Consider the following 25,809-nt stretch of genomic DNA (forward strand, 5'->3'; position numbering starts at 1 on the left):
TTTTCTGAGTTACAACAAACTTGTTACCCCTTTTCTTCTCTTTTTCCCAGGGCCTATATGTGCTTTCCTTGATGCCCTAAGCTTTTTCACTTTGTCTCTGAGGCTACCACATCCTTCCACCACAAGGATACTTACAAATATGCTTGTTTCTCTTCCTCTTCTCTGTCCCCTTCCTCCAAGCAACTGCCAAGATTTACAGCTTACCTACCTTGTTTTTCAAGTTCTAAAAATTGTCATCAAACTTCCTTTCAAGTCCATTAAAATTTTTTTTAATTAATGAATCTAAGAACCCCTGTAAGGGACCCCCAATTTTCTCAGAAACAAGGTGGTGGTGGGATATTTGTACACTGTGTGAAGATGTGTTGCTGTGATTTGTGTAATAAAAAGCTGAATGGCCAATAGCTAGTCAGGAGAGATAGGCAGACTCCTGAGAAAAAGAGAGGAACCTGGGGTGACTCTTGGCATGCATGAGAGACACTAACAAGACACAGACATATAGAATAAAAGAAAAGTAAAAGGCAAAATGTAGACGAATATAAATGGGTTAATTTAAGTTATAAGAACTAGTGGGATAAGTCTAAGCTAAGGCTGAGCTTTCATAATTAATAATGAGTCTCCACATCATAATTTGTGAGCTGGCAGCCCAAATAAAAATCTGACTATACAAGGTAAAAGTTTTAAGTTACAAACTGCACTGATTTCATAGATGTTGATGATGATGTTCTTCCAAAGCAGGTTCTAGAAATAATTAAATTTTATCCATATAAAGTCAAGGGTAAAAGAAAATAAGAGGGCATAAAAATCTTTACCTTAACCAAATACTTAGAAATAATGTACAATAAAAATCCCTTTATTAGAATATTGCTATGAGTTTCTTTTCCAAGAATGTTACCAGAATTTTTAGGTTCAACACTTTGGCCTGAGCAGGCTCAACAAGCTAAGCTCAGTCACTCATTCCAAACACACCAATTAAAGAAACAAGTAATATCAAAAAACAGAGAGAGGAGATTGAGCCAATGTACCCACACTGGGAAAAGGAAAAATTAAGGGTGTCTAGCAACCCCTAGATCCATCTAACATGAAGTTTATGTTTAGATAGAGGCCGAGGAGCATCCATAATTAGACAGTTCCCGTTAAAGAGTGGTCCCATAATTAGACAGCTCTGGTTAAGAGGTGGTCTCATCCATCTCTCATCTCCACACCTGTCAACCCAGCAAGATGGTCTGATAACTACCAGGACTGTGTTCAATCTCTTCCTGGGAAGCAAGTTCCTCCTCTGGCTGCCATGAGGGCCCCCACCCCACCCCCCGCCACAACCCCAGCATGGGATTCCTAGGGAAATTTTAATTCTTTGAGGTCCATTGTTTCAATAATCTGAGAGCCAAAGAGAGAAGCATAAATGTCCTCTTTTTGTTTTTCAACTTCAACCTTGAGGGATGTGAGGTGATTTCATGGTTTGTGGTTCTTAAGAATTACCATTTGAGGATGAGGAGATGGGTCAGCAGTTTAGAGTATTTCTTTTCTTTACCAGAGAACCTGAACTCACTTCCTAGGATCCACAGATAATCAGATAATTGTTACTCCAACTCCAGGGAATCTGACACCCTCTTTGGCTCCATAAGCACCCCATACACATGGCATATACTCACACAGACAACACATACATAAATAAATAAAAGTTAAAGATAAATCTTTAAGAATTGTCATTATTTCACCAGGAAACTCAAACTTAACATTTCAGTATCTATATTCTAGTTGGTTGACTGTAGCTGAAATTTTCTTTGGACTGCCAACTGGCTCCTCAATAAAGACACAAAGACTATTAATTATGAATGCTTGGCCTTAGGCTTGTCCCACTAGCTCTTGTAACTTAATTTAACCTGTTTCTCCTCATCTATGTTTTGCCTTGGGGCTTTTTACCTTTCTTTCATTCGGTATGTACTACAATTTCCTGCTTCCTCTGTGTCTGGCTGGCCCCAGATGTCTCCCTGGTGTCTTTTTTCTTTTCTTCCCCAATCCTAAATTCCTCCTTCTATTTACTCTCCTGGCCCTGAAGTCCTGTCTATACCTCCTCCCTCACTACTGACCTTTCAGCTTTTGATTAGACCCATCAGGAACCTTAGGTAGTAACACATCTTCACATAGTTAAACAAAGGCAACACAACTTTGCATAGTTAACAAATACTCCACAACAGCTAACTAAGATAAAATTCTCAAATAAACAGGTTTTTTTTTTTTTCTTCAGTCCCAAATTCTACAGTTAACTCTTTCTTTCTTGCCTTTCCTTTCCTCTTTTCTGGGAATTGAACATAGGACCTTACGTATGTTAGACATGTGCTCTACCACTGAGCTACCTTCCTAGCCCCAGGTAATTCTTAAATGCTTACACTTTCAGCTAACCCCTTTTTTCAAAAGAAGACGTGGGTAAAGAAAGAAAAGAGTAAAAGCAGAATAGATGGAAGCAGCAGTGTCTGTACATTAATGTAGTCCAAAAATCATCCTCAGGACACTTAGGTTCACACACATACATATACACATTTTAAATATGGACTACAGAGAACAGTGATTTTAGTATATAGTAAGCTGGAAGTAATGCAAGTCAGTTATTTTTAGGAGCTCTACGGGCAGATTAACTTTTGCCCCATGCTGCTTTGGGCACAACATGACACCCACAAAAACAATTACATTAATTCAGGCACTTTCTTAGATAATTCATGGTAAGTTTGCAAAGGGTCAGCTAGAAGTCTCCTAGGAGCACCAGGACAGCACAGTGCTATTAAAAAAAAAAAAAAATCAGTTTTCTCAGCACTCTTATTCCACATGTTATAGCCCCTTCTTGCTGTTTACCAGGACAATTGAAATATCCTTGCCATGCTGGCAATTGCCTTTTATGGGATGTTATTATCGCAGTCCTACACTCCTGAGACTGTCCAATAATAATACCTTGAAATGAGAGTGGAGCCAGTGACTAGTTGACCAGAATTGGCCATAGAGAAGCCATCAACTTGGATAGAGAAGATGCCATGGAAAGGGCAGGGACTAGTGTTTGAGCTACCTTTTGATTCTGGGACAAGAGGAGAGATGTGTCTCTTGAAGTGTCTCTGGCCAAAAAGTAAAGTCAGCTAGTTGTTCCTCAACCTCTCTGAGCTGGCAGGTTTTCACCCCAGCCTTTGACTCCTGATATTGATAAATAGAAAGAGAAAGACTTAATTTAAACCTATATATCATGGCCAAGGCAGAGCTAGGGTGCTGAGTGGCCAGCAGGGTGCTGACTGAGAGGCCTGTGGGGCTACAGACAATCATTAAAATATCAGTAGATTCATGTGCAGCTGCTAAGTCAACAGAAAAACATCAGATGCCTAAGTAGTTTGACCAAATTCCAGATTCATTCAAAAGACAAAGCCTGTCACAAAACATCAGCCCCCCCCAACAAGTTCAACAGAGACCTGATTTGCTAAAAAAGAGCTTCCAAATATAAGCTCTGTCATAGATATAGCAGTCACCCAAATGATTCAGTAGAGCCCCAGAGGCTCAGAAGAACCTCCTCACAAGACATACTCACTGTCGGACAAATCGTAGGCATTCAAATCAGTTTAAGAAAAAACAGCTCCAATGAGCACCCAAACTGACGAGAAGAAGGAAGGGTGTGGCCCCAGTTATGCCCACCAGGGAGTTCTTACAAAGGATTGGACTTCAGGGTGTGTGGAGTCTTTCTTGTCTTTCTGCGTTATTGAATAGTGATGGAGAGCAGCAGGTGACAATGGCCAGAAAAAGGCTCTGGGATAGAGTGTGACCCTTCCACCTTCCCTCTGCATCTGCGGTGTGTTTCCTGAGAATGGACACCTAAAATGTGCCATTTGTCCTGGGTCAGCAAGCAAAGTGTTGCCAGAGGTTTATAAGGTGAAAGCCTGGACCCTGCCTGGTAGACCCAAGCTAGGCTCAGCCATCCATCTCCTCTATGCCAATTAGAGAACAAGCAATAGTCTGGGCCAGATGATCGTCAGTATGGACACGAGTTACTGGCAGCCTATCAAGCTGCCCAGGGTAGCCAAAGTGCAGGGAATGGGGCTGTCTCAAGGGGACAGCACACACATCTGTGCCTAGAATTTCTGGATGGTACCAGCCACTCCATATCTGCAACATGAAAAGCTCAGTGTGGTGTGAGAGGGTGAGGTACTCACTCCACTGGAGTCAGGAAAGAGGGTTGCACTGAACTCGCTACAGGGTCCTGGACATCTACCATTTGGCTCATGGAATGACCTGCAATGGTCCAGTAAAGGTTTTGTAGAGAGGGCAGGAGGGGGAGGGAGAAGGGGTAGTAGTAGAAAGCACAGAAAAAAAAAAAAAAAAGATGTATTCAATGTGGGCACATTGAGAGGAGGAACATCCTAGGTAGGGTTTTGATTACAGTGATACCATTGAAGGACTAAAAGCAACTTCAGGAGAAGAGTTTATTTCATCTTACAGCTTACAGTCCACCATCCAGGCGAAGTCCGGCCAAGAACTCAAGGCAGGAACCTGGAATCAGGAACTGGTTCATGGAGGAGTGGGGCTTACTGGCTTGCTCCTAATGGCTTGCTCAGCCTGCTTTCTTACAGCACCCAGGACCAGCAGCCCTGGCTGGGGTGGCACCTCCCACAACGAGCTGGGCCCTCTCACATCAATCACCAACCAAGAAAATGAACCTCAGGCTTGCCCACAGGCCCATCTGGTGGGGATATTTTCCCAAGTGAGGTTCCCTCTTCCAGAATGATTCTAGTTTTTGTGAAGCTGACAGAAACCTAGCCAACCCAAGGAACAAATAAAGAAATCCAGTGACCTCCCTAGTCTGTCTGTGGATACTGACACGAGATGTAAAATAGAGGACTAGAGCTGTAGCAGGAATCTTAAAAGATCTTATCAATGAAAATAAACCCAATGCCAGTTACTCGGGTGAATGCTGGAAGATCAGAGAAGCAGAACAAGCCACAGCCACCTCACCTCACCAGTTCCTCAGCTGATCCTGTTTCCTCAGACTGGAAGCTTCTGAGTCCTCATCCAAATAGATCTCAGCTGAACTGGTGCTAAAAGCCTAAAGCCTTAACCAGCTCTAGTTCCTCATCCTCACATCTTAAATACCTTTCTGCTTCCTGCCGCTGCTTCCTGGGATTAAAGGCTCTTGTTACCACGCCTAGCTGTTTCCAGCGTGGCTTTGAACTCACAAAGGTCCAGACAGATCTCTGCCTCTGGAATGCTAGGATTAAAGGCGTGTGTGCCACCACTTTCTGGCCTCTGTATCTAGTGGCTGTTCTGTTCTCTGACCCCAGATAAGTTTATTAGGGTGCACAGTATTTGGGGGAACACAATATCACCACATATAACTATGTATTATTAGGCAGTCCTGGCTAAGGTGTGGTCCTGCCCATCACTGACTCATTGTTATTGCAGTTCCAATCTCTCCTGCCCATAAGCTGTCAGAACTTCAAGAACTCTCTTCTGGGAGGCAAGTTGCTCTTCTGGCTGGCCCCGGGGCTTTCTCCTGTCATTCCCCAGGAGATTTTCCATGTTTCAGTGGTATGATAGGTGGGCAAGTGTCAGTTTGGTCTATCTCCTCTCTTACCAGAGTAGTTATAGTAAGTTAGAGTGGGCCAATAAGCTTTTTTTTTTTTTTTTCCCAAAAGACACTCCTATCTGACCAAAAAACAAACAAACAAACAAACAAAAAAACAAACAAAACCCACTCCATCACTATCAATTCCCAAAGTCCAGAGAAGTGGTACTTTGCTCAAGGTCCTCTGTCTCCCTCCCATCCCCTCAGGTGATTAGAGAAGATAAATGTTGCCTTAGTTTAAGTCCTTCACTATGTAAAAGGTCTTGGCTTCCTTAGAAATAGCTGTCTATTACCCCCCACCCCCCCATACGACTTCTCATTCGACCTGATCAGCCTGTTGCTGCTTTCAAGAAAAGTGAAGGGTTGGGGATTTAGCTCAGTGGTAGAGCAGTTGCCTAGCAAGCACAAGGCCCTGGGTTTGATCCTCAGCTCAAAAAAAGAAAAAAAGAAACGTGACCTGTGAACAAATTTACATTCTGGAGTTAGTGATCCACAAAGCCCAGGACATTTGCATTTCTAAAAGGTTGTTGGAGACAGTGCTGTTTGAACACAAAGACCTGATTCCCTTGGTGGGTGATGCTGGTGTCTGGATCTAGCTGAGATCTCTAAACCAGAGTCTTTTTAACTTTTTAACTCAGCCATCAACCCGGACTCCCTCTTGGTGGTCTGCCCTTCCCTGGAGTTGGCGTCTGCTTTGTTTAGGGAGACTCGGTTCACAGGGAAGTGGCTGTAACCAGGAAACCCTATAGGGACTGATAAAGTCATATCACAGGGATCCACTGGAACCGTGGTCAGGATGTTAAGAGGAAGAGAAACGAAACTCTACCAAGAAGAAAGAACACACGGAGAAGATACAGGATCTGAGAATGTCAAGAGTTGGAACCATCTAAGTTTACAGCACTTACCTCCTCAGTTGGGGACAATAAACACCGTTGCTACCGGAAGCTGGAAGCAGCCAACTAGAATTTTCTAGTCTCTAACGACAGCATGTCTAGAGAGAATTTGCCAACTTTCAAGTGGACCTCTGTCCATGCATTTTCATATTCATCTTCACAACATCATACACACTGTTTAAAAAAAGAAGGCAAAGCAAAGGCTACAGCAGAAGCTGCCCCGGAATTCCCTTCAGTGAGTTTTGTTATGGGTGGAGAAAATCTCCATTTCACAGAGCTTGGAAACCATGGAAAATATATCCGGGACTGTATGTCTGTATGTCTGTGGAAGGGCCAGGCTTTTGATCTGGATCTGTCTCTGTGATCTTGGGTTGTAGGTCTTGTTTGTTTTAATTTTTTTGTTTGTTTGTTTTGAGATAGACTCTTTCTATGTAGCCCAGTGTAGCTCTGTATCATTATGTCCATCCTCCTGCCTCAGTCTCCTGATTGCTGAGATGACAAGTGTATACTGTCACACCTGGCCATCTTGTTCTTCATCAATGGATTTTCATGATTTTTCTGCCACTTAGACCTTTTCCAGGTACTAGAAGTACACTTTCTAACATGTGTCCCTTTTGAGGAATTTTCCTTTTTGGTTGGCATATTTCAGTTTTCAGTTGTGCATCTCTACCTTGTAACCATTTCCTTTTACAAATGTCTCCTCTGTAGTCCTTTCCCAGTTGTGATGGGACAGAAACTCCTAGTTTGGTTTCAGTTTAGCCTTCCTGGAAATGCCCTAGCTGGCTTTGTGACTATCTATCTCACTTAATAGGTTGTCCAAAGGATATTGTCTTATTCTTCCACCTCAGTGAAATGGTTGGGCCTGAGAAATTCCAAAGAGTAATATATGCAACGTGCAACGCTTTCAGGCCATCTTCACATCTGGACACTTAGAGAAAACCACACAAGTCATGTAAACAAATGAGGCTCTTCTCAGCTGGCACAACTGTGCTATCAAGCTGTTCACGAGCCTGAGGGACACTCAAAGGCTGTGCTGGCTAGTCTTTTGTCAACTTGACACAAGCTAGAGTCATCTGAAAGGAGGGGACCTCCATGGAGACAATGCCTCCGTAAGATCCAGCTGTAGGGCATTTTCTTTACTAGTGATTGATGGGGGAGGGTCCAGATCGTCATGGGTGGTGCCATCCCTGGGCTGGTGGTCCTGGGTTCTCTAAGAAAGCAGGCTGAGCAAGTCATGGGGAGCAAGTCAGTAAACAGTACTCCTCCATGGCCTCTGCATCAGCTCCTGCCTCCAGGGTCCTGCCCTGAATTCCTTACTCTTTCTTCCTCAACTTGCTTTTTGGGCATGGTGTTTTGTTGCAGCATTAGAAACCCGTAACTAAGATAAAAGGTTAGTGCAAAAGTTCACGGACACAGGCACAAAGGCAGTCCCTGGAGAGCTTGGAAAGCTGCTTGAATGTTGTAGTAAGATTGAAACCTTGAATACTGAACACACTCGGCTTCGTATTCTGACTCTATCCCATAGGATCTTCACGTGCTTACAGAGGATGATAATGCTTTCTTCTGGAATTATATTAATCAGGTAAGTCAGTGCGTCCTTCATTGTTAACATTCCTGTGTTTACATAATAATTATTGATTTTGTTTCTTGGTATTTTATCTAAAAATTGTTCTTATGCTCTCATTTCTAATGATATTTAATGATACTTAATTTTATTCTAATGATATTTTCATTGCTAATGATATTTAAAACTGATGTCATCCTGTTGCTCTCTTCCCATACGTTCAGAATCAGCTAGGAGCTGGCAGGGTGGGGCTGGGAGGAAATGTGGGACCAAAAGTAAAGTCACATGGAGATAGGGTGGAACTTCGAAGGTTTCTGAAGACCACAGAATGGAAGGAGGTTTTATAATGTCATTTCCTTGAGTAATTAATTACAGCTTGCCTCCTGAAAGAGCCTTTGGGAAAGAGGCCCCAGAAGAGGGCCCCGGGATTGATCCCAGAGCATCTCATGATCTGAGGACAGGAGGCAAGAAAAACAAAACTAGCATCCCCTCATGATACATCCATATTCTCTTTGTTTTCCAGTAACCTTGAGTGCAATTGGTTCTTCACCAGTGACAGTTTTGCCCACCTTCTTCGGGGAACATTTACCACAGTCTTGGGACTCTTTTCTTTCACAGCTGAGACATATCTCTGCTGCCTGATGGGTAGCAGCAGGGTGTGCTGCTAAACATCCCACCATGCACAGGGCAAGCCCTCAGGAGAGTTATGTGATAACTGTTGTGGTGGTGCACCCCTGCAATCCTTGTGCCCTGGAGGCTGAGGAGGCAGGAACTCAAGCTTGAGGCTACACTGAGCTGCTTAGCCAGTTCCAGGCCACCCTGGGTTACATAACAATCCACTTCTTAATTTTTTTTTTTTCCTGCTAAAAGTATCAGTGCTGCAGAAGCTGAGAAACTTCATTTGAGTGGGTAGAAACACTGATCTTCATTTTACAGTCCAGGAGTCAGGAGCTCTCTGAAGCTCCCTAATACTCAAACTCCATCTTACAGCTGGGAAACCTATGACCTTTTACCAAGCCATAGTGGTAAGAACAGTGGTGGGGAAAAATGATCAGGATGAAGAACCAGGGCACCGACTGATGCTTACGCGATACTTACTGGGGTGGTCACTGAGTGAACGGAGGAGTGAGCAGAGGGAGATGATGTGGAGGATGAGTGTTCTTGTGTTTGCTGTGCTAATATATGTTCTTGCTTTTTGTCTGCCATCCAGCAGTGAGCTGGGGATTATGACGACAGAGAAACCCACACGATGGGAGGAGGTCTCAGGTAACTTGGCTCAGTTTTGGGAGGAGTCCAGTTTCCAGAGACTGGGTCTCTGGAAAGAAGTACCAGAAGATGCTTGTCTTCTGTACTTCCTCGCCTTTCTTGAGGAACACAGAGACTGAGGCAAATGATTCGTGGGCTGAGTTTGGGTGGCCATCTCCCTGTCTGAAGCCCAGGTCAGCTCTGACTCCAGCAGAACAAGAGGAGAGCGGATTCTCAGTTTCTAAAATTTTTGTGACTTGAGCTGAACCAAATTGACTCTGGTCGGTCCTGAGTCTTCTAGTAGGGAACAGATGAAAGGGTGGAAGGGGAGGGGCCAGTGATTAAACAGACCGTTTCTTTTGACTTCCGCATTTGGACTCCAGAGTTTGCTCTCTGGGTACAGTCTGCCAAGGCTAGAGAGAAGCCCGTGCCTGCAGCCGCCTTGCTCCAGGGACGATGCGAACCCCATCATTCCTACCTCTCCCCATGGAGAGCAACTGGGCTGTCCATACCCTCTCACAGACTTTGGGCCATATGCTACTGTGGACAGCTATGCTCCGTAAGTCAGAGACTCCAGAAGGGAGGCAGGGTTGGGGTTGGACTTGCACAGGGATGAATGGAGCACAGGAAGCATGTCAGCAGAATCCAGAGTGGGTAGAAGGTTAATAGCCAGGCTGTAACAACCTGGCTGGCCTTTGAAAATCAAAGCTGGCAGGAGTTTATGTTGTTGCTGGTCTTCCTGCCACTTGGTACCTGGCCTGATGTACTACCCCTTTTCCCATTAGAACCTACTGTAGTGACCAGTTTCCAGGTATGGAGGCACTGCCATCCTCCCCATCAGAACCTTCTCTGAGTCAAATCTAATGTCCTAGACTTGAGGGATAACTTAATTAAGCGACTGGTTTCCCTTTGAATTTGTAATTCACACAGGACCAAATCTTAGGCGAAATGTCTAGGGCTGCTTTAGACAAGGGCTGGGAGGAAGCTCTAAGATGCATTTGAGGGGGTGGTAGTGGCTGTTCTCTGTGCCCATGAGGTCACTATCCAGCAGAAGATCGCCGTCCCCTTTAATATATAAGGAGGCACAGGAAGATCAGGGTTGTCCTGGGAATTGAGGTTCAGAGCATCACAAACCTGAGCAAGTCTGGAGTTACCAGTTGTGGGGCCAGAGAAATTCCTCCTGCCTCCTTCACTGCATAGACCATGGGGCTTGGGCTTGGCTCACACAGTAAGAAGAAAGTCAGGGTAAGGGTCTTAGGCTGAGACGGAGGAAGATTTTTCTGGTCCTGGTCTCACCTGTGGGCCAGAGAACAGAAGCTGATGGTGCTGGGTGATTAGAAGAGTCTGGGCGAAGTCCAGAAAAGGAGTCCTAGTGCAGGACCATCTTCTAAGTTCAGTTCTGGGGCTTCTACTTCTGAGAAGAAGGCATATGGCCACCCCACCCCCCTGCCCCAAGTTACATGCTATGACTCATAGTGAAATCTGGTCAGCCCTGAGGGACCTCAGCTGTCAATGCTGAGTGGGATGTGGCTGCCAGGGGGAGAGGGATGGAAGAGAGACTATTTCTCCACAAGTAGGTATATTAAGTGACACCAGATAGCTTAGTTTTCACACGGAAAGGCTCCGTTGTAGAAAGGCAATTCACCTTTCCATTTGTGCTGCAGAGCCGTCAATCAGCCGGTGAAGACTCCCAAGAATGGCCTTCTCTGCCATTTGCTTTTGCTAAATTTCTATTTTTTTCCTACTGCTTTCTGGGCCTCCACACTTAGGACTTCATCACTTGATTCAATATTATAACACCCTCTAACTGTGTCTTGGTTGCTCCTGACTTTGGTCCTGTGTAGCTATGGAATCTTCCAGAAGAGGCGTGGGGAGGCAGCTCCAGTGCTGCCCTGCTCTCCGTGCTCCCATTTCACCCCGGTGGGCCTTTCTCAGCCAGGCAGTGTCTACACTACACTCAGCTTTTACTACCAATGTGTCTGTTGATTCTTTAAGCCCCTCTGTGGCAGACACTGTTCTGGATTTGGGGTCATGTCAGTGAACAAAACAGTTTTCCTGACGCAAAGTACAAGATCTTCGTCTTCCTTCTAACGAGTACATTGGACAAGAACATAGTTTTCATATTTGTTGGGTATAGAAGGAATGCAGAGATGATGGTTTATCCCTTTCATCTCTCGGTTTTTTCTTTTCCTCCTTTTTATGCACTGTACTAAACCCCTTGCTGGTCCCACATACCCAGGGTTTTCAATTCTTAACTTCTGTGTCACTAGCTCCCAAACTTATTTGTCCTTCCTTCCTCTGTACACTTTAATTTCTCTGCCTGTCGATTAGACATCTATAAATAGATTTGTCAGCTTAGAAAAAAATTATATTCAAAATTCAATGTAGCGTGATTTCCTTTCAAGGTTGTTTTCTTTTTCTTTTCTTTTCTTTTTTTTTTTTTTTTTGATTTTTCGAGACAGGGTTTCTCTATGTAGCTTTAGAGCCTGTACTGGAACTCACTCTGTAGCCCAGGCTAGCCTCGAACTCACAGAGATCCACCTGGCTCTGCCGGGATTAAAGGCGTGCACCACCACCGCCCGGCTCCTTACAAGTTTTCTTACCTTTCTAATATTTCTACTTGTACGAGCAAAGCCACCTTTCCCCTGGTCATCCACATTGATCAACTTCACGCCTCATTAAATGCCAGTTCTTCTCAGTCCTGCCTCTTAAGTGTTTCTTAATTGTGTGGCTTCTTTATTTTCTTGTCAATGCAGGTGAGTAAGCAAAGTCATGGGGGAACATCAATGCACTCTATAGAGGCAAAAAAGGGCAAATAAGTTAAGGGGATCCACTCATGGTATTTATTTGGGAAGTAGAGGCAGGAAGAACTGGAGTTCAAGGCCAACATGGGCTACCTGACAAGTCTGAAAGCAGCCCAGGCTACATGAGACCTTGTCTCAACAACAACAGCAACAAAAGGATAAAGGGATTTGCAAGGAGCTGATGCTAATGATGAATCATGGACTCTAAGCTAGGTGTGTGTGTGTGTGTGTGTGTGTGTGTGTGTGTGTGTGTGTGTGTGTGTGTGTGTGTGTATGTGTGTGTGTATGTGTGTGTGTGTGTGTGTGTGTGTGTGTGTGTGTGTGTGTGCACTCAGAGGTAGACAGCAGTGAGATAGAAGTCGTGGTCAGGTGAGTACAGAGGCTGCACTGGGCAAATGGAAGAAAAAAGGAGGAGGATTATTGTGGTGAGTGAAGCTGGACCATCTGATTTTGTGGTTTTGAAGCTGGTATGGTTTGGAGTGATGATCACAAGGCCTTGAGGTATTGCATGGGCCTGTGTGGCTAATCTGCATGAGAGAAGGTTCACTACAGATAGAAAGTCAAGGGATGAAGAAGCCAGATGTTGCACAGCCATAAACATGCATTCTAGATCACCATCTCTTTCTTAGTAATCTCTGGTACTTCCTCTGTCCCAATTAGTCTGACACAGCACTTTCAGCCCTAAATGAACTTCTCATTGTTTACTGAACTAAACAGCAAACTTGGAAAATTTGCTCACAATCATTTCAAAAGGTGCCTTTGGCACCACACAGGTACCATATCTGGATTATCACTTAATCCTTACAACAATTTATGGCACAGATATTGCTGTCATCATTTCCATTGATAAGCAAGGGGGTCAAAGTAGAGAAAAGTAAGGTTACCTCCGCAAGGTCATTGTATAACAGTTGTATTTAGTTACTTTTCTCATTTCTCATTTTCTCATACTTTGGCAAAGCACCAGGCAAACACTTAAGGAAGAGCTTATTTCAGCATGTGATTGGAGGGCATTGTGGTGGGAAGGCATAGTGACAGGAGCCTGGGCTGGTCACCTCACACCCACGGTCAGGAAGCGGAGAGATAAGAATGCTAGCATGCTACTGGCTTCCTCCTCTTGTTTTTTAGGCTGGGACCCTAGCCCATTGGATGGTCATACCCATATTCAGGATGGGCCTTACCACTCTAGTTAAACCTTTCTAGAAATACCCTTTTAGACACAATGAAAGACATTTCCACTGTGATTCTAAATCTAGTCAAGTTGATAATGAAGATTAACCACCACAGTAATCTAGTCAAGTCAACAATGAAGATTAACCACCTCAGTGTCAAGTCAACATGTGAATTCTGTGTGTATTCTCACTTGATGCCATTTCATTTGGCAATGACAATCCTCCAGAATACAGCATCCTTCTCTGTTTTCAGCTTTGTTCCTCATTATCGAGGGTGTTTTAAACAGACCAAACAGATGTTACTGGGGACAGAGCTTAAGAATTTCTGAAAGTGTACTTCATTTAGGCAGTCCCAGGGGAGGGCCATGCCATGAAGGTTGAGCTATGGGGATGAAGCGGGTTCTGGGTCTGGGCAGGCATGTGTCTCAGTATGGAAGTCCAGGCTTTGGCTGATGTTTGCTTCCTTTCTTACAGATCTTGTTGCTGGAACACATGGTAAGTCCTCTTTTCATACCTTCCCCCTCTCCTGTGTGTCACCTCCCTCTTCCTCCAGGGATCTGCCTGGAACTGCTCGGAATGTACTAGCAACCAAGCTCAGGACCCGGTCAGGACCAGGAAAGGGCCATTGTCCCCAGCAGATGCCCTGTCCCTTTCCTCCTTCCCTCTGTCTGGGGAGGCCGGTGGTCCAAAAGCACAGCTCACTAGTATATCAACTCTTCTGGTTCTGTTATAATGAAACATTGAGAAGTCTGTCCTTGTTCTCAACTGCCTTCCACTCCCTAAGTAAAATCAAGAGCTTCTAAAAAACTGATCTCAAAGAAGCAGAGAGTAAATGACCAGAACCTGGGAAGGATGGAGACAAAATGGTTAATAGGTACAGGGGTAGAGTTAGATATGAGGAGTAAGTTCTAATGTGCTATAGCAAGAAGGTTATCTAATGTGCTTTAGTTAGGGTCTCTACAGCTGTGAAGAGACACCATGGCCATGGCAACTCTTTTTTTTTTTTTTTTAAGATTTATTTATTTATTTATTGTATGTATGGCATACAGGCCAGAAGAGGGCACCAGATCTCATTACAGATGGTTGTGAGCCACCATGTGGTTGCTGGGAATTGAACTCAGGACCTCTGGAAGAGCAGTCAGTGCTCTTAACCTCTGAGCCATCTCTCCAGCCCCCCCCATGGCAACTCTTATAAAGGAAAATACTTAATTGGAGCTGGCTTTCAGTTCAGAGGTTTAGTCCATTATCATCATGGTGAGGAGCATGGTGACATGCAGGCAAACATAATGTGGGAGAGGTAGCTGAGAGTTCTACATCTGGATCAGCAAGCAGCAGGAAAAGAGAGTGACACTGGGCCTGGCTTGAGCATCTGAAAGCTCAAAGCCCACCCCCATGACACACTTCCTCCAGTAAGGCCACACCCACTCCAACAAAGCCACACCTCCTAATAGTGTCATTTCTTATGGTCGTATGGGGGGCATTTTTGTTCAAAGCACCACAAAGGGTAATTATAGTTGACAATTAATTGTATATTTCACAGTAGCTAGTATAGAGGATTTGAACATTCTCAATGCCAACAGATGATGTGTGAGGTGATAGACAAGCAAACCACTGACCATTATGTAACCAAATGATCACACCGTTTGTGTGCATGTACTAAAGTATCATACTGTACCCTGTGAATACATACAGTTATTATGTATCAAAGATTTTTCAAAGCCGTATTAGATCAAAATCAAACAAAAACAAAAGCAGTTGTATGTGGCATTCTGGAGGTAGAGGTAGGTGGATCTTTGAGTTCAAGGCCATCCTGGTCTACAGATCAAGTTCCAGGACGGCCAAGGCTACACAGAGAAACCCTGTTGCAAATAAACAAGTAAGTAAGTAAATAAATAAATAGCCCCAAAGTCCCAAAGCCCTCTCTCTCTAAATAAGATTCAAGCACACAGACTGTCTGTCTAGACTGTCCCATGTGTTGCTAAGTCCTCTGTTTTGCGTGGCTCTCAAGGCTTGTCTTAGTTAAGAGTTCTACTGCCACAACAAAACACCATGACCAAAAGCAAGTAGGGAGTAACAGTTTAGTCAGCTTACACTTCCACATCACTGTTCAGTATCAAAGAAAGTCAAGACAGGAACTCACACAGGGCAGGAACCTGGAGGCAGGAGCTGATGCAGAGGCCATGGAGCAATGCTGCTCACTGGTTTGCTTCCTATGGCTTGCTCAGCCTTGCTTTCTTAGAGAACCTGGAGCCACCAACCCAGGGATGGCACCCCCCACACTAGGCTGGGTCCTCCCCCCAGTAATCACTAACTAAGAAAATGCCTTTCCGGCAGGTCTTACAGAGGCACTTTCTCAATGGAGGCTCCCTCCTTTCACAGAAATCTAGTTTATGTGTTAAGTTGACATATGACTAGCCAGCCCAGGGCTCCAAGGCCTGTTCTACTGACAGAGAAAGCCATCTGCATGCAGGGGAAGCAGGTAAAGGGACCGAGGGAAGGAGGAAGGAGAAAAAATTAAATAGACTTTGGTAAAAGATATGTATTTCTGGGGTGTCTCCTTTGTCCCTGACTGGGAAAAAAGAAAAGAAATAAAAAGGAGAGAACATGACCGCTCCTAGGTATGGTGGAGGAGAAAGTTTATTATAGATATGTGGGAGAGGGCTTGGGGATTTAGCTCAGCAGTAGAGCGCTTGCCTAGCAAGCGTAAGGCCCTGGGTTCGGTCCTCAGCTCTGGTTAAAAAATAAATAAATAAAATAAAAAAGATTATGTGGGAGAGCATAGTCAGAGGCAGAGACATCTGGGGCAGAGACATCTGGCTGAGTCCAGGTAACCATGACCAGGCTGAGCTGGGCCTTGTGGAGAGAGAGGGAGGGGAAGGGCGAGGGTGGAACCTAGGGTCGAACCTAGTATAGTAGCCAGGAGGCCAAAGGTACAAAAGGGGCGGGTAACCAAAATGTCTGGATGATACAGGGAAGAGCTTCTGGAGGAAGGGCAGCCCAGCCCCTGGCCTGGAGAGTTCAGGGTAAACCAGGACTGTGGTGGTGCACGCCTTTAATCTCAGCACACAGGAGGCAAAGGCAGGCAGACCTCTAAGAGTTTGAGGCCAGCCTGGTCCACAAAGCGAATTCCAGGACAGCCAGGACTGTGTTACAGAGAAATCCTGTCTCAAAAGGGAGTGAGGGATGCTGGGAGAGCCTGAGGGCCAGGTCTGCTTTGATGTGTTAAATAGGCACCTAAACTGTTTGTCAGCCCTCTCCTACCCTCTCTCTTGTTCCACTCTGTTGATGGTCAATTACAGTCCCAGTGAGTTCCCTGGGGCTTGTGGGATGGAATGAGTAGAATTTAGTGGAAGAAGCTTTCTGGGCAGGTTCCCATCCTTGATGCACTCAGTAGGAATACTGGTGCCTTTTTAATCTGAGACTCGGAGCCCGCTTGGGCTCTTGGGGCTCCCTTGCCTCAAGCTGCCTTCTCTCTCGGAAATTCAGCAGATCTCCTGAAGGCTGTGGTGAAACTTGAACCCCCATGGATCCAGGTGCTCCGTGAAGACAGTGTCACACTGAAGTGCGAAGGGACCCGCAACCTTGGGAACGATTCGACCCAGTGGTTCCACAATGGGAGATCCATCAGCAGCCAGACTCATCCCAGCTACACATTTAAAGCCACAGCCAATGACAGTGGAGTGTATCAGTGTCAAACGGGCCAGACCAGCCTCAGCAACCCTGTACATCTGGGAGTGATTTCTGGTTAGTAGACACAGGCCCAGGGAGGAGCTGGATACCAGGAAGTTGGGGGGTGGGGTGGGTTGGATCTGCTTACTGCAAGATTTGCAGGAAAAGGGGTCGCCTGGTTTCTGGGAAGCATGGCTGTGAGTTGCTTGATGGGCTTTTGTCCACTCATTTCCCTTTTCACCCGCCCTTATGCTTAGTGTGCACGTGGAGGGCATGCGAATTCCCGAGAAATTCCTCAGCATGTGTGAATCGGTTTTGTTTTGTTTTTTTTTTTGGTAGTCCTGATTGAGCAAGAGAAGTTCAAGTACAAAGACAGACCGCTAGCTGAATGTGACAAAAAAAAAAGGAAGTCCCCATTTCATAGAAACCCTTCTGTTACATGACACTCAGAAAAAAGGCCGATAGCCCACAACTGAATCCAAGCTGGAGACGGCTAACTAATTTATTTAACCTTGAGTTCAGCTTGCTCATGTGCTCAAGCTGAGGGTGCCAATGCCTTTCTCCTGAGGTTCAGGGGAGCAGGCGCTTTTTCCTGACCTAGTGCCTTCACCATCCTGGGTGTCCTTGGCTTACTTTCTCTTCTGACAGCCTGTGGGCACTTGAGGTGAAAAACTGTGTCTCATCCATTCCGTATCTGCAGTATCGGGAACAGGGCAGGGCTTCCTAAACCTTTGCTGAGCAGATCAACAGTTTTACAAGGCTCCTGGCAAAAAGTAGATTTTTATCCACAGAAAAGCCACCACAAGACTGCATTGATGACTATCATCACTGTCCCACCTTGTTCGCTCCCACACCGCGGAGCCCAGTTTTTTCTCAAAAGTATATACACAGCAAGCTAACGATTTGCCTCTGGCCCTGCTGGACTGTAGTTCCACATCTGTTACTATTCACCAAGGAAACCAACATTTTGGAGGTTCAAGATGTTCTGACCCCCAAACAGAAGGCTCTGTTGTATCCTCTTCATATCCATCAGACTGGATTCCATTCTCTTTTCCTGCCTGAAAGGGCTTACACCTCCATCTCTTGTATTCTTCTTGTTAGGACTGTGTGGCAGCTCCTTTCTCTCAAGAGAGGGAGGAGAATATTAGGCATCAAGAACTATTGTAGCTGCAAAATCTGATCGTGCCCATTTTCACAGATGAGGAAGGTGATATGAAGTCACAACATGCCCACAAGCATGCCCGAGGACCTAGACACTCCCCCTAGTTATTTCCAGTTCAAAATAGTGATTTCTGGGTCAAAACATCTTGCGTCACTAAGACCCCGTGGCTTTGCATGGTTGCGTAAAGCCTGCGCAGCCATGTAATCTACGCGCATGCGTGGAGTAGCCACATGCGTTCCTGTACGCATGCGCGGCCCACCCTTTATAAAGCCAGTGCCATTTTTGCACCGGTCACTCTCCTTTCTCTTGACCACATGTGTTTCCCACAGGCCTGTCACATCTGTCTCTTCCTATCCTATCTTAATAAAAAACTCTTCTGTGGATTTGTCATGTTTTGGGACGTTTCCTTGCAGGGTAAGAGCGCCAAATAACTAACAGAAGGTGGAACCCAGGAGAGTTATATTACTTGCCCAAGACTGAAAAGCTTGTAAATGAATGGAGCTAGAATCAGAGATCAAAATTGTCTGATGTCAAACTAAAGCTCTCTCCCCTTAGCATATCCTATCCCACCTGGAAGGGTGGCCTGGGTCTCAGAGTTGAGCCAAGGCCCTCTGAGTCCTGTGGTCTTTTTGTGTCTTTCAGACTGGCTGCTGCTCCAGACCCCCCAAATGGTGTTCCTGGAAGGGGAAACCGTCATGCTGAGGTGCCATAGTTGGAGGAGCAAACCCCTGACCAGGGTCACATTCTACCAGAACGGAAAATCGGTGAAATTTCAACATTCCAGTGGCAACTTCTCCATCTCCAAAGCCAATCACAGCCACAGTGGTGATTACCACTGCACAGGACTTCTAGGGAAGAACAAACACTCGTCGAAGACTGTGACCATCACTGTCCAAGGTATGGGGGACTCTGTCAAGATGTTGGAAAGGGAGAAGAGGAGACAGGCAAAGGCTAGAGTTGGGTAGCCCCACATGGAGACCTAGGAACTGGGATTGGAGGCAAAGAGGAGAGCTGGGAAGCCCTTGCCAAGTGATGGCAAGTGGGCTCAGCCCAGAGCTCTTCACTGGCAGGTGGTGGGTGACAAGGCAGCAGTGGAACAGAGCCTTGTCATTGGTACAAAGGTTCTCTAAGTTCCTAGACATTTCAGACGTTCCAAAGAGCTGAAGTGTTGTAGCTGGAGTTTTCCTGTGTCTACTTGGTTCCTGCAGCCACTCAGGCCCAATTAAAAACACAAGGACACTTACATTACTTATAAACTATATGGCCGTGGCAGGCTTCTTGCTATCTAGTTCTTATATCTTAAATTAACCCATTTTTATTAATCTATAAGTTGCCACATGTCCTGTGGCTTACCGGTGCTTCTCATGGCGGCAGAGGCGGCTGGCAGTGTCTCCTGACTCAGCCTTCTGCTTCCCAGAATTCTCCTCTCTCCTTATCCCGCCTACACTATACTTCCTGCCTGGCTACTGGCCAATCAGCGTTTTATTTATCAATCAATCAGAGCAACACATTCATAGCATCCCCAGCAAAGCATAACTTCTTGTGTCTCATATAATAGCCCTTCACTCTTGACACCAACTGTGCGTGGCTTCAGATCCATCCTCCCCACTGTCTCTGAGGGCTGTCCCTTCCGCTACTACATCTTCACCAGTGTGCATGCCCTCATTAGTCTGGTAGAAACACTTTGTTATTGGAGAGGAACAAGTCTGTTCACAGAAACCCATGCAGATGAGGGTTCAGGGTGCTATATTACAGCTATGAGTGACCTGGACACAGCAACTCTAGGTAATAAACACTGGGCATAGCATTGGAGGAAGGGTGGATACACAGAGAGAACTTATTACCTGTCTTCATATCTGTCTTTTCCAGAGCCCAAATCCAGCAGGTCTTTACCGGTATTGACGATTGTAGCCGCTGTCACTGGAATTGCTGTAGCAGCCATTTTTATTATCCTAATATCCTTGATCTATCTCAAGAAGAAAAAGGCTCCAGGTTGGTGGCTCTCTTCGGAACCTCTGATGATCAGTTCCTACTTAGCTAGGGCTAGCTAGGGGTTAGAGACTTCTTTGTTTATGATGTAATGCCAACGTATTTTTTCATCTACTCACAAATTTATCTGTTAAGCAAGACTTGAACAAACTTGGTGATGTGCCACACCATGTGCTGGTCACTGTAGGTATTAGGTTCCACTTCACCCCTCAGCTAGTTGTCAGCATTGTGAGGAAGACAGAAATACAAGCGGACCCTTGCAAGAAGGGATGGGAGCAATGAAATGATAGAACGTGATTATGAACTGGAGGCGGTAACGTGCTCCTTCGTCCCAGGATGCTAATTCAGGAGGAACAGAAGTCTGAAGCCAGGGCCAGTGAGATGACCCCATCAGTACAGGGGCTTGCAGTATGAACCCTGAGATTTTAATTCAACCTCTGGTCTCTGAGTACAGTGGGAAGAGAGAACTGATCCCACAGAAGTGTCCTCTGACCTCCATAGACATACTGTGGTGTATACTCCACACACAACAATAAATAAGTTGAAGATTGTTTTTTCAAAGAGTCTAAAGCCAGCCTGGGTTGAAAGATGAGTTTGAAGTCAGCTTGTGCTACACAGCAAGACCCCGTGTAAAATTTAAAATAGGGGAGATTCCACGACCCCATGAATTTATCAGCTTTCTGTCACCATAACAAAGTACTTCAGACAATCCACTTCTGAAGAGAAAGAGTTGCTAGGCGTGGTGGTAAATACATTTCAGCCTTCAGGAGGCCAGGGAGGATCGCAAGTTCAAATCCTATCTTACAACATATAAGTAAATAAACAAAAAGGTTTATTTTAGCAGTTTTGTAGGACTCATCCATAGGCCCTATTGCTTGGGCCTATGACAAGCTAGAATATCATAGAGAAAGTATACAAGCAAAGAGATCAAGGAAGAGATGGGAGATTCCATAATCTTCTTCAAGAGCATGTCCCTGATGACCTAAAGACTTCCTGCTCAGTCCATAACTTTACAGTTTCAGCTCCCTCCCATTATCCCACCTGGTGACCAAGCATTTAACACATGAGATTTTAATGGACATTTCAGATCTAAACTGCGGCAGGCAGCCTGGCAGGGGCAGTTGGAGAAGACTTCATTGGGGAACCCTGTCATGTGGTGATTGAAATACACACAGGGGACCAGATTTCTGTGGCTCAAGTCTCTGCTCACATCTCAGCAGATAAATAATGTTGTATATAATGTTGAGGGAATTATTCAACCTCTGTGCCTCAGTTTACTAGTCTGAAAAATGAAGAACTCTGGGGGACCCACCTGACAGGGGTGTTATGACAATGAGTGAGTCCGGAGCCTTTGTACCAGTGCCAAACGGACAGTGATGAGCACAAAGTATAAGCTGTTGACCACTGTGGAGAAGGGTGATGTCTGGGGGTAGCTGTTAGCTAGGCAAAGCCGAAGGGCATTCTAGGAGCTGTGGCCAAGGCATGGAAATAAGGGATGGTGTAGGCAGGCCAATTGAAGCCACGGAGAAAGAGAAGAGACTACTACTAACTAATACCTAATATCTCACAACACATTTTACAGTTGGTTCATAGGAATTCAGTATGGGTGATAAGTAAATATTGAGAGATACAGAAAGAAAGATTACACTTTCTTTTTCTTCTTTTCTTTTTTCTTTTTTTTGGGGGAGAGGGGGCAGGGTCACTAGTCCCATCTGGTTGGGAATGCACTATGTAGACCAGGCTGGCCTCAAACTCACAGTGATCCTCTTGCTTCTGCACCCTGAATGCTGGGATTAAAGGCATATGCTCCATCACACCCAACCAACAGATCACACTTTAAAAGGCTGGGGCCACACACCCAACCAAAAGCTCACTCTTCTAAAAGGCCAGACGAGCCTAAAAAAGATGCAGTGGAGTCGTTTTTGTGACATCCCTTGGAGTATATTCTTGCTCACTATAGGCTGGAGAGGTTCCTGGGAAGAGGAGCTGGGAAGTTGGGAAGAGAGGTAGACAGTGAGAGGGAAAGGTCTCTGTTGCTTTTAACTCGGTTCTGACCCTGGTCCTTGATCCTGAGGTTTCATAATCCCATAATCCTACTAACTTCCTACATGCCCCTCCTAGTTCTCCCAGGAAACCCTGATCACAGGGAAATGGGAGCTATCCATCCCACGGAACCAGGTGAGTACAGCGAGCCCTTTGGGGGCTCAGCGCCGCCGGGCAGCCCAGGGCCTCCATGTGGACAGGAGCCAGCAAACAGCAGCTCATGTGAGTTCAGTGGGAGTGCAGGAGAGCGGGAGCAGCGGGAAGATGGCTGGGACTCAAATCTCTTGGTCAGTTCTGAGTCTAACTCTTGGACCTAAGGGGGATCTCACTAGAGATAAGAAAAAGGGACATTGGTTCCAGAGAGAGAAAGAAGATGGGGTGTGACTAAACTTCTAGGCAAACGAAGACTCTGGAGACATTTCCAGAGCAAGACTTCAGAGGTATTTGGATCTTTCTGGGGAGATGTGGCAGATCTGGCAAAGGATAGGCTTAACGGTTGTTTGGTGGAGGCCAATAAGATTAAGAAGGGAGGCCCCCAAGAGGAAAGGAGGAGGTCCCAGGTAACCCTGGAGAATTTTTTTCAGGAGTGTGTCCCTGTGGAGGAGTAGGGGTAGGCATGGTATGGCTCCATTTTTAGTAGATATTGAGAGGAGGTTTGAGGTGAGGAAGCTCTGGGGGGATTAGAACTATTCATAGGTTACACTCTGTGGGCACACCTTGGCTTTAATGCCCACTGATCTGGTTTATCAAACACTGGCCTGATCCTTCCACCATCACCCAACTGAATCTGGAGTAGACCACTTCCTGTGATGGGGTGGAAGAAGTGGATGGGTAGGTGGGTGGTTTAGATGACCTCTGAACTCTTGTAAGTCTGAGAAGTGAAAGCCAGTGACCTTTCAGCTCTGGTGCAGGAAGAAGAGTGTAGAAGGAGCAGGAGTATTTCAGGCAATTGCTTGACTGTAGTTAAAGACAGAGCATAAGGGCCAGAGGAGTTTTCTCTAGGGGCTTCCATGACAGCAGAAGTACACAGGAGAAGGACTTCCTTGGGGATATTCCGCTTCAGGGGGCTAGAGTATGACTCAGAGCAGAACCAACAGATATGAGAGCTTGAGCAAAATAGCATTCACTTAGCTTCGCTTTGAGCAAGGTCCGTGTTCTTCAGCCGGGCTATGCGGATCCACATCTAGGATCAAACTAGGTCTACAAAAAGAGAGAGAGAGAGAGAGAGAGAGAGAGAGAGAGAGAGAGAGAGAGAGAGAGAGAAATTTAAGTACGACTGGCTTCACCTCCTCGTCTGGCTTTGTCTACTCTGGTATAAACACATTTCATACACATTTATGCAGCCTGGCACTGGAGTTGGTGATTTCCCCTAAGGGCGTCGTTAGCCGCGCTGCAGTTGCTAAGAAGTGTATTGAAAGGGAAATTCTGAACGTGTTGTGGGGGCAGAATTTGGAACAGGGCAAACAGGGCTCTTTGTGTCCAGGGAGCGAGGGAAGAGACTGGAGATATTGTCTCTCCTCTTCCCTCACTTCCCAAAATGCCCGTTTACAGACCCTGGGGCTGCGTTTCATACTGGCAAAGGGAACTTAGGACAAAACCCATAAGAGAATGTGGTGTTTGGGATATTTATCAGAGAAATATTGTCTTTTTCTTCTCTCTTTTTCTCATCTTCCCTCTCTTCTCTCCTCCCTTTCTCTCTTCTCTCCTCTTTCTCCTCCTCTGACTTTCCCTTTCTTTTTAATGTTTAATGGTTCTTCAACGCTTCAACAAGAATAAACTGCTCTTGTCCATTCCTTTCTCTCCCTATAGTCTGTGGCAGTCTGGAATTGATTTCACTCTGGTCTAAACATTTCCCCACTCTCCAACCTTCCAGAGCCCCAGAGCTGCCTGGCTTGCTGCTGGGGAACAGCAACAAATTTTTCAACAGTTGTCTGAAAAGAAGGCGGCAAGTGTGTGTTTCCCTTTGCCAGCGTGGGCAGCGGGGAAGGCTGGATCCCAAGACAGTCAGGGAAGGAGGTCTAGACTGCTGCACTGCATGGCCTGAAGGCCTGGGTTGGGCTGGGCAAGTCTTGTCTTGGCTCTGCTTTGAGCTTTGGTTTTGCAGCCTCAATAATAGCACATCAGGCCCACTTTCCCAGCAGTGCCCAAGCTGATCACTTGTTTTTGCCCACAGACAATCCTCCTGATCTCGATGACGCTGCCAAAACGGAGGTGAGTGAGCCCAGCCGGGCCCTTTCCCCTCTCCCTGCTCGCCTGCTTTCCCCATGATCTCTCTGCAGCTCTAAGGCTCATTTCTGCTTTCTCTAAGGTTGAGAATACAATCACCTACTCACTTCTCAAGCATCCTGAAGCTCCAGATGAAGTTGAAGAGCCTGATTACCAGAACCACATTTAATCTCCCTTTCCTTGACTTGGGATTGGGAAAAGCAAACCAGAAAGGTCAGGCTCTAGTGTCTCCTGGTCAAGGGGATGCTGTAGACATTAAGGAGGCCCATGCAGAGTCATCTATGTGAGTCCCGAAACCAACAGACACTACAGTACGGGTCCCCAGGGGTTGACTGTACTAATAACTTTACCGCTTCCCAACTCAAGACTCCTTGCTATAGATTCACACAGCCAATAAAATTAACCAACTTACTGTCATTAACAGATTGCAGCAACATGAGAATCACATATGTCATAGGCTATGTTAGACTAAACTATCTCAGCAGATCCCAACATGTCAAAAGTCATGCTTCGAGGGCGGTGGTGGCACGTGCCTTTAATCCCAGCACTCGGGAGGCAGAGACAGGAGGATCTCTGTGAGTTCAAGGCCAGCCTGGGCTACAGAGTAAGTTCCAGGAAAGGCACAAAGCTACACCGGGAAACCCTGTCACGAAAAACAAAACAAAAAACAAAAACAAAACAAAACAAAACAAAAAGTCATGCTTCAGGGTGATGGAATTATAAGGGGTTTTAATCTTCCTTATTTTTCTATAAAAGTCAATGTTACTTCTATAGTAAAATATTTTTAAAATAACATTCCATTTACTTTTACAAGGCCTAGGTGATTGGAGTGTAGACTGAGCTCTCTGGGGTTTGTTGGTCTTCTGTGAGAAGAATCTTGGGGAGCTGGGTTAGCTTTTCGTGGGGAGACATAAGCCTCTCAGGCAGGGTGCTCAAGACAAGTAATGATTATACCCAAGTCTAGTTTGGTGTACCAAGGAGTTTATTGGGCTTACTTATGGGAACATGGGTGTGGGTGACCTTAAAATAGCAGTCTTAGCACAGATGACAACTTCTTCACAGTTGCAGAGATGGTGACCCCCTCTCCCATGTTAGGTGATCTTCCTCAAACTGTCAATCCTCCTGCCTTTGCTTCCAGAGCTCCGAGATGACAAGCATGCACTGCCTGCCCACCACAACTGGCCTGGTAGTAACAGGAGGGAGGGAAGAGGGGAGCTGGTGCTTTGGAGGAGAGGGTGAGCTGAGTGCACCTCCGCTTCAAACTGACTGCTCTTCCAGTGAACTTGTCTTCTCGTTTCCACACCTTCTCCTTGTCTTTTCTCCGATGGCAAGCAGAATGATCACTCTGTTTTGTAACACGAGTTCTCAGGAAGTCACACTTCGATGAATGCCGGCAGGAACTGGAGAATGACCTTGAACTCCTGGTCCTCCTGCTTCCATCTCCTAACTGCTGGG

General features: G+C 45.7%; 1 protein-coding gene across 2 annotated transcripts; it reads left to right on the top strand.

The window, feature by feature from the left end:
* The first annotated feature begins 9,689 nt into the window (after positions 1–9,689).
* On the top strand, positions 9,690–24,904 carry Fcgr2b (Fc fragment of IgG receptor IIb). 2 transcript variants are annotated; one of them, XM_036202488.1, is made up of 8 exons: positions 9,690–9,851; positions 13,740–13,760; positions 16,752–17,009; positions 18,739–18,993; positions 19,966–20,088; positions 22,207–22,350; positions 24,302–24,339; positions 24,437–24,904. In XM_036202488.1, the coding sequence occupies exons 1-8, from the start codon at positions 9,749–9,751 to the stop codon at positions 24,521–24,523; spliced, it is 1,029 nt and encodes a 342-aa protein (XP_036058381.1). In that variant the 5' UTR covers positions 9,690–9,748; the 3' UTR covers positions 24,524–24,904. The 2 variants fall into 2 exon arrangements, with proteins under 2 accessions (XP_036058381.1, XP_036058382.1); XM_036202489.1 differs by lacking the exon at positions 22,207–22,350.
* Positions 24,905–25,809: the final 905 nt, after the last annotated feature.

Source organism: Onychomys torridus, chromosome 11, assembly GCF_903995425.1.
Source record: "Onychomys torridus chromosome 11, mOncTor1.1, whole genome shotgun sequence".
Taxonomy (NCBI): Eukaryota; Metazoa; Chordata; class Mammalia; order Rodentia; family Cricetidae; genus Onychomys; species Onychomys torridus.

What these genes read in the sequence shown, in the direction of transcription:
- Fcgr2b (XM_036202488.1), top strand. Translation starts at nt 9,749, where the DNA reads ATGCGAACCCCATCATTCCTACCTCTCCCCATGGAGAGCAACTGGGCT. An exon ending in ACATCTGGGAGTGATTTCTG is followed by an intron (nt 17,010 to 18,738) that starts GTTAGTAGACAC and finishes TGTGTCTTTCAG; the next exon opens with ACTGGCTGCTGCTCCAGACC. An exon ending in ATGACGCTGCCAAAACGGAG is followed by an intron (nt 24,340 to 24,436) that starts GTGAGTGAGCCC and finishes GCTTTCTCTAAG; the next exon opens with GTTGAGAATACAATCACCTA.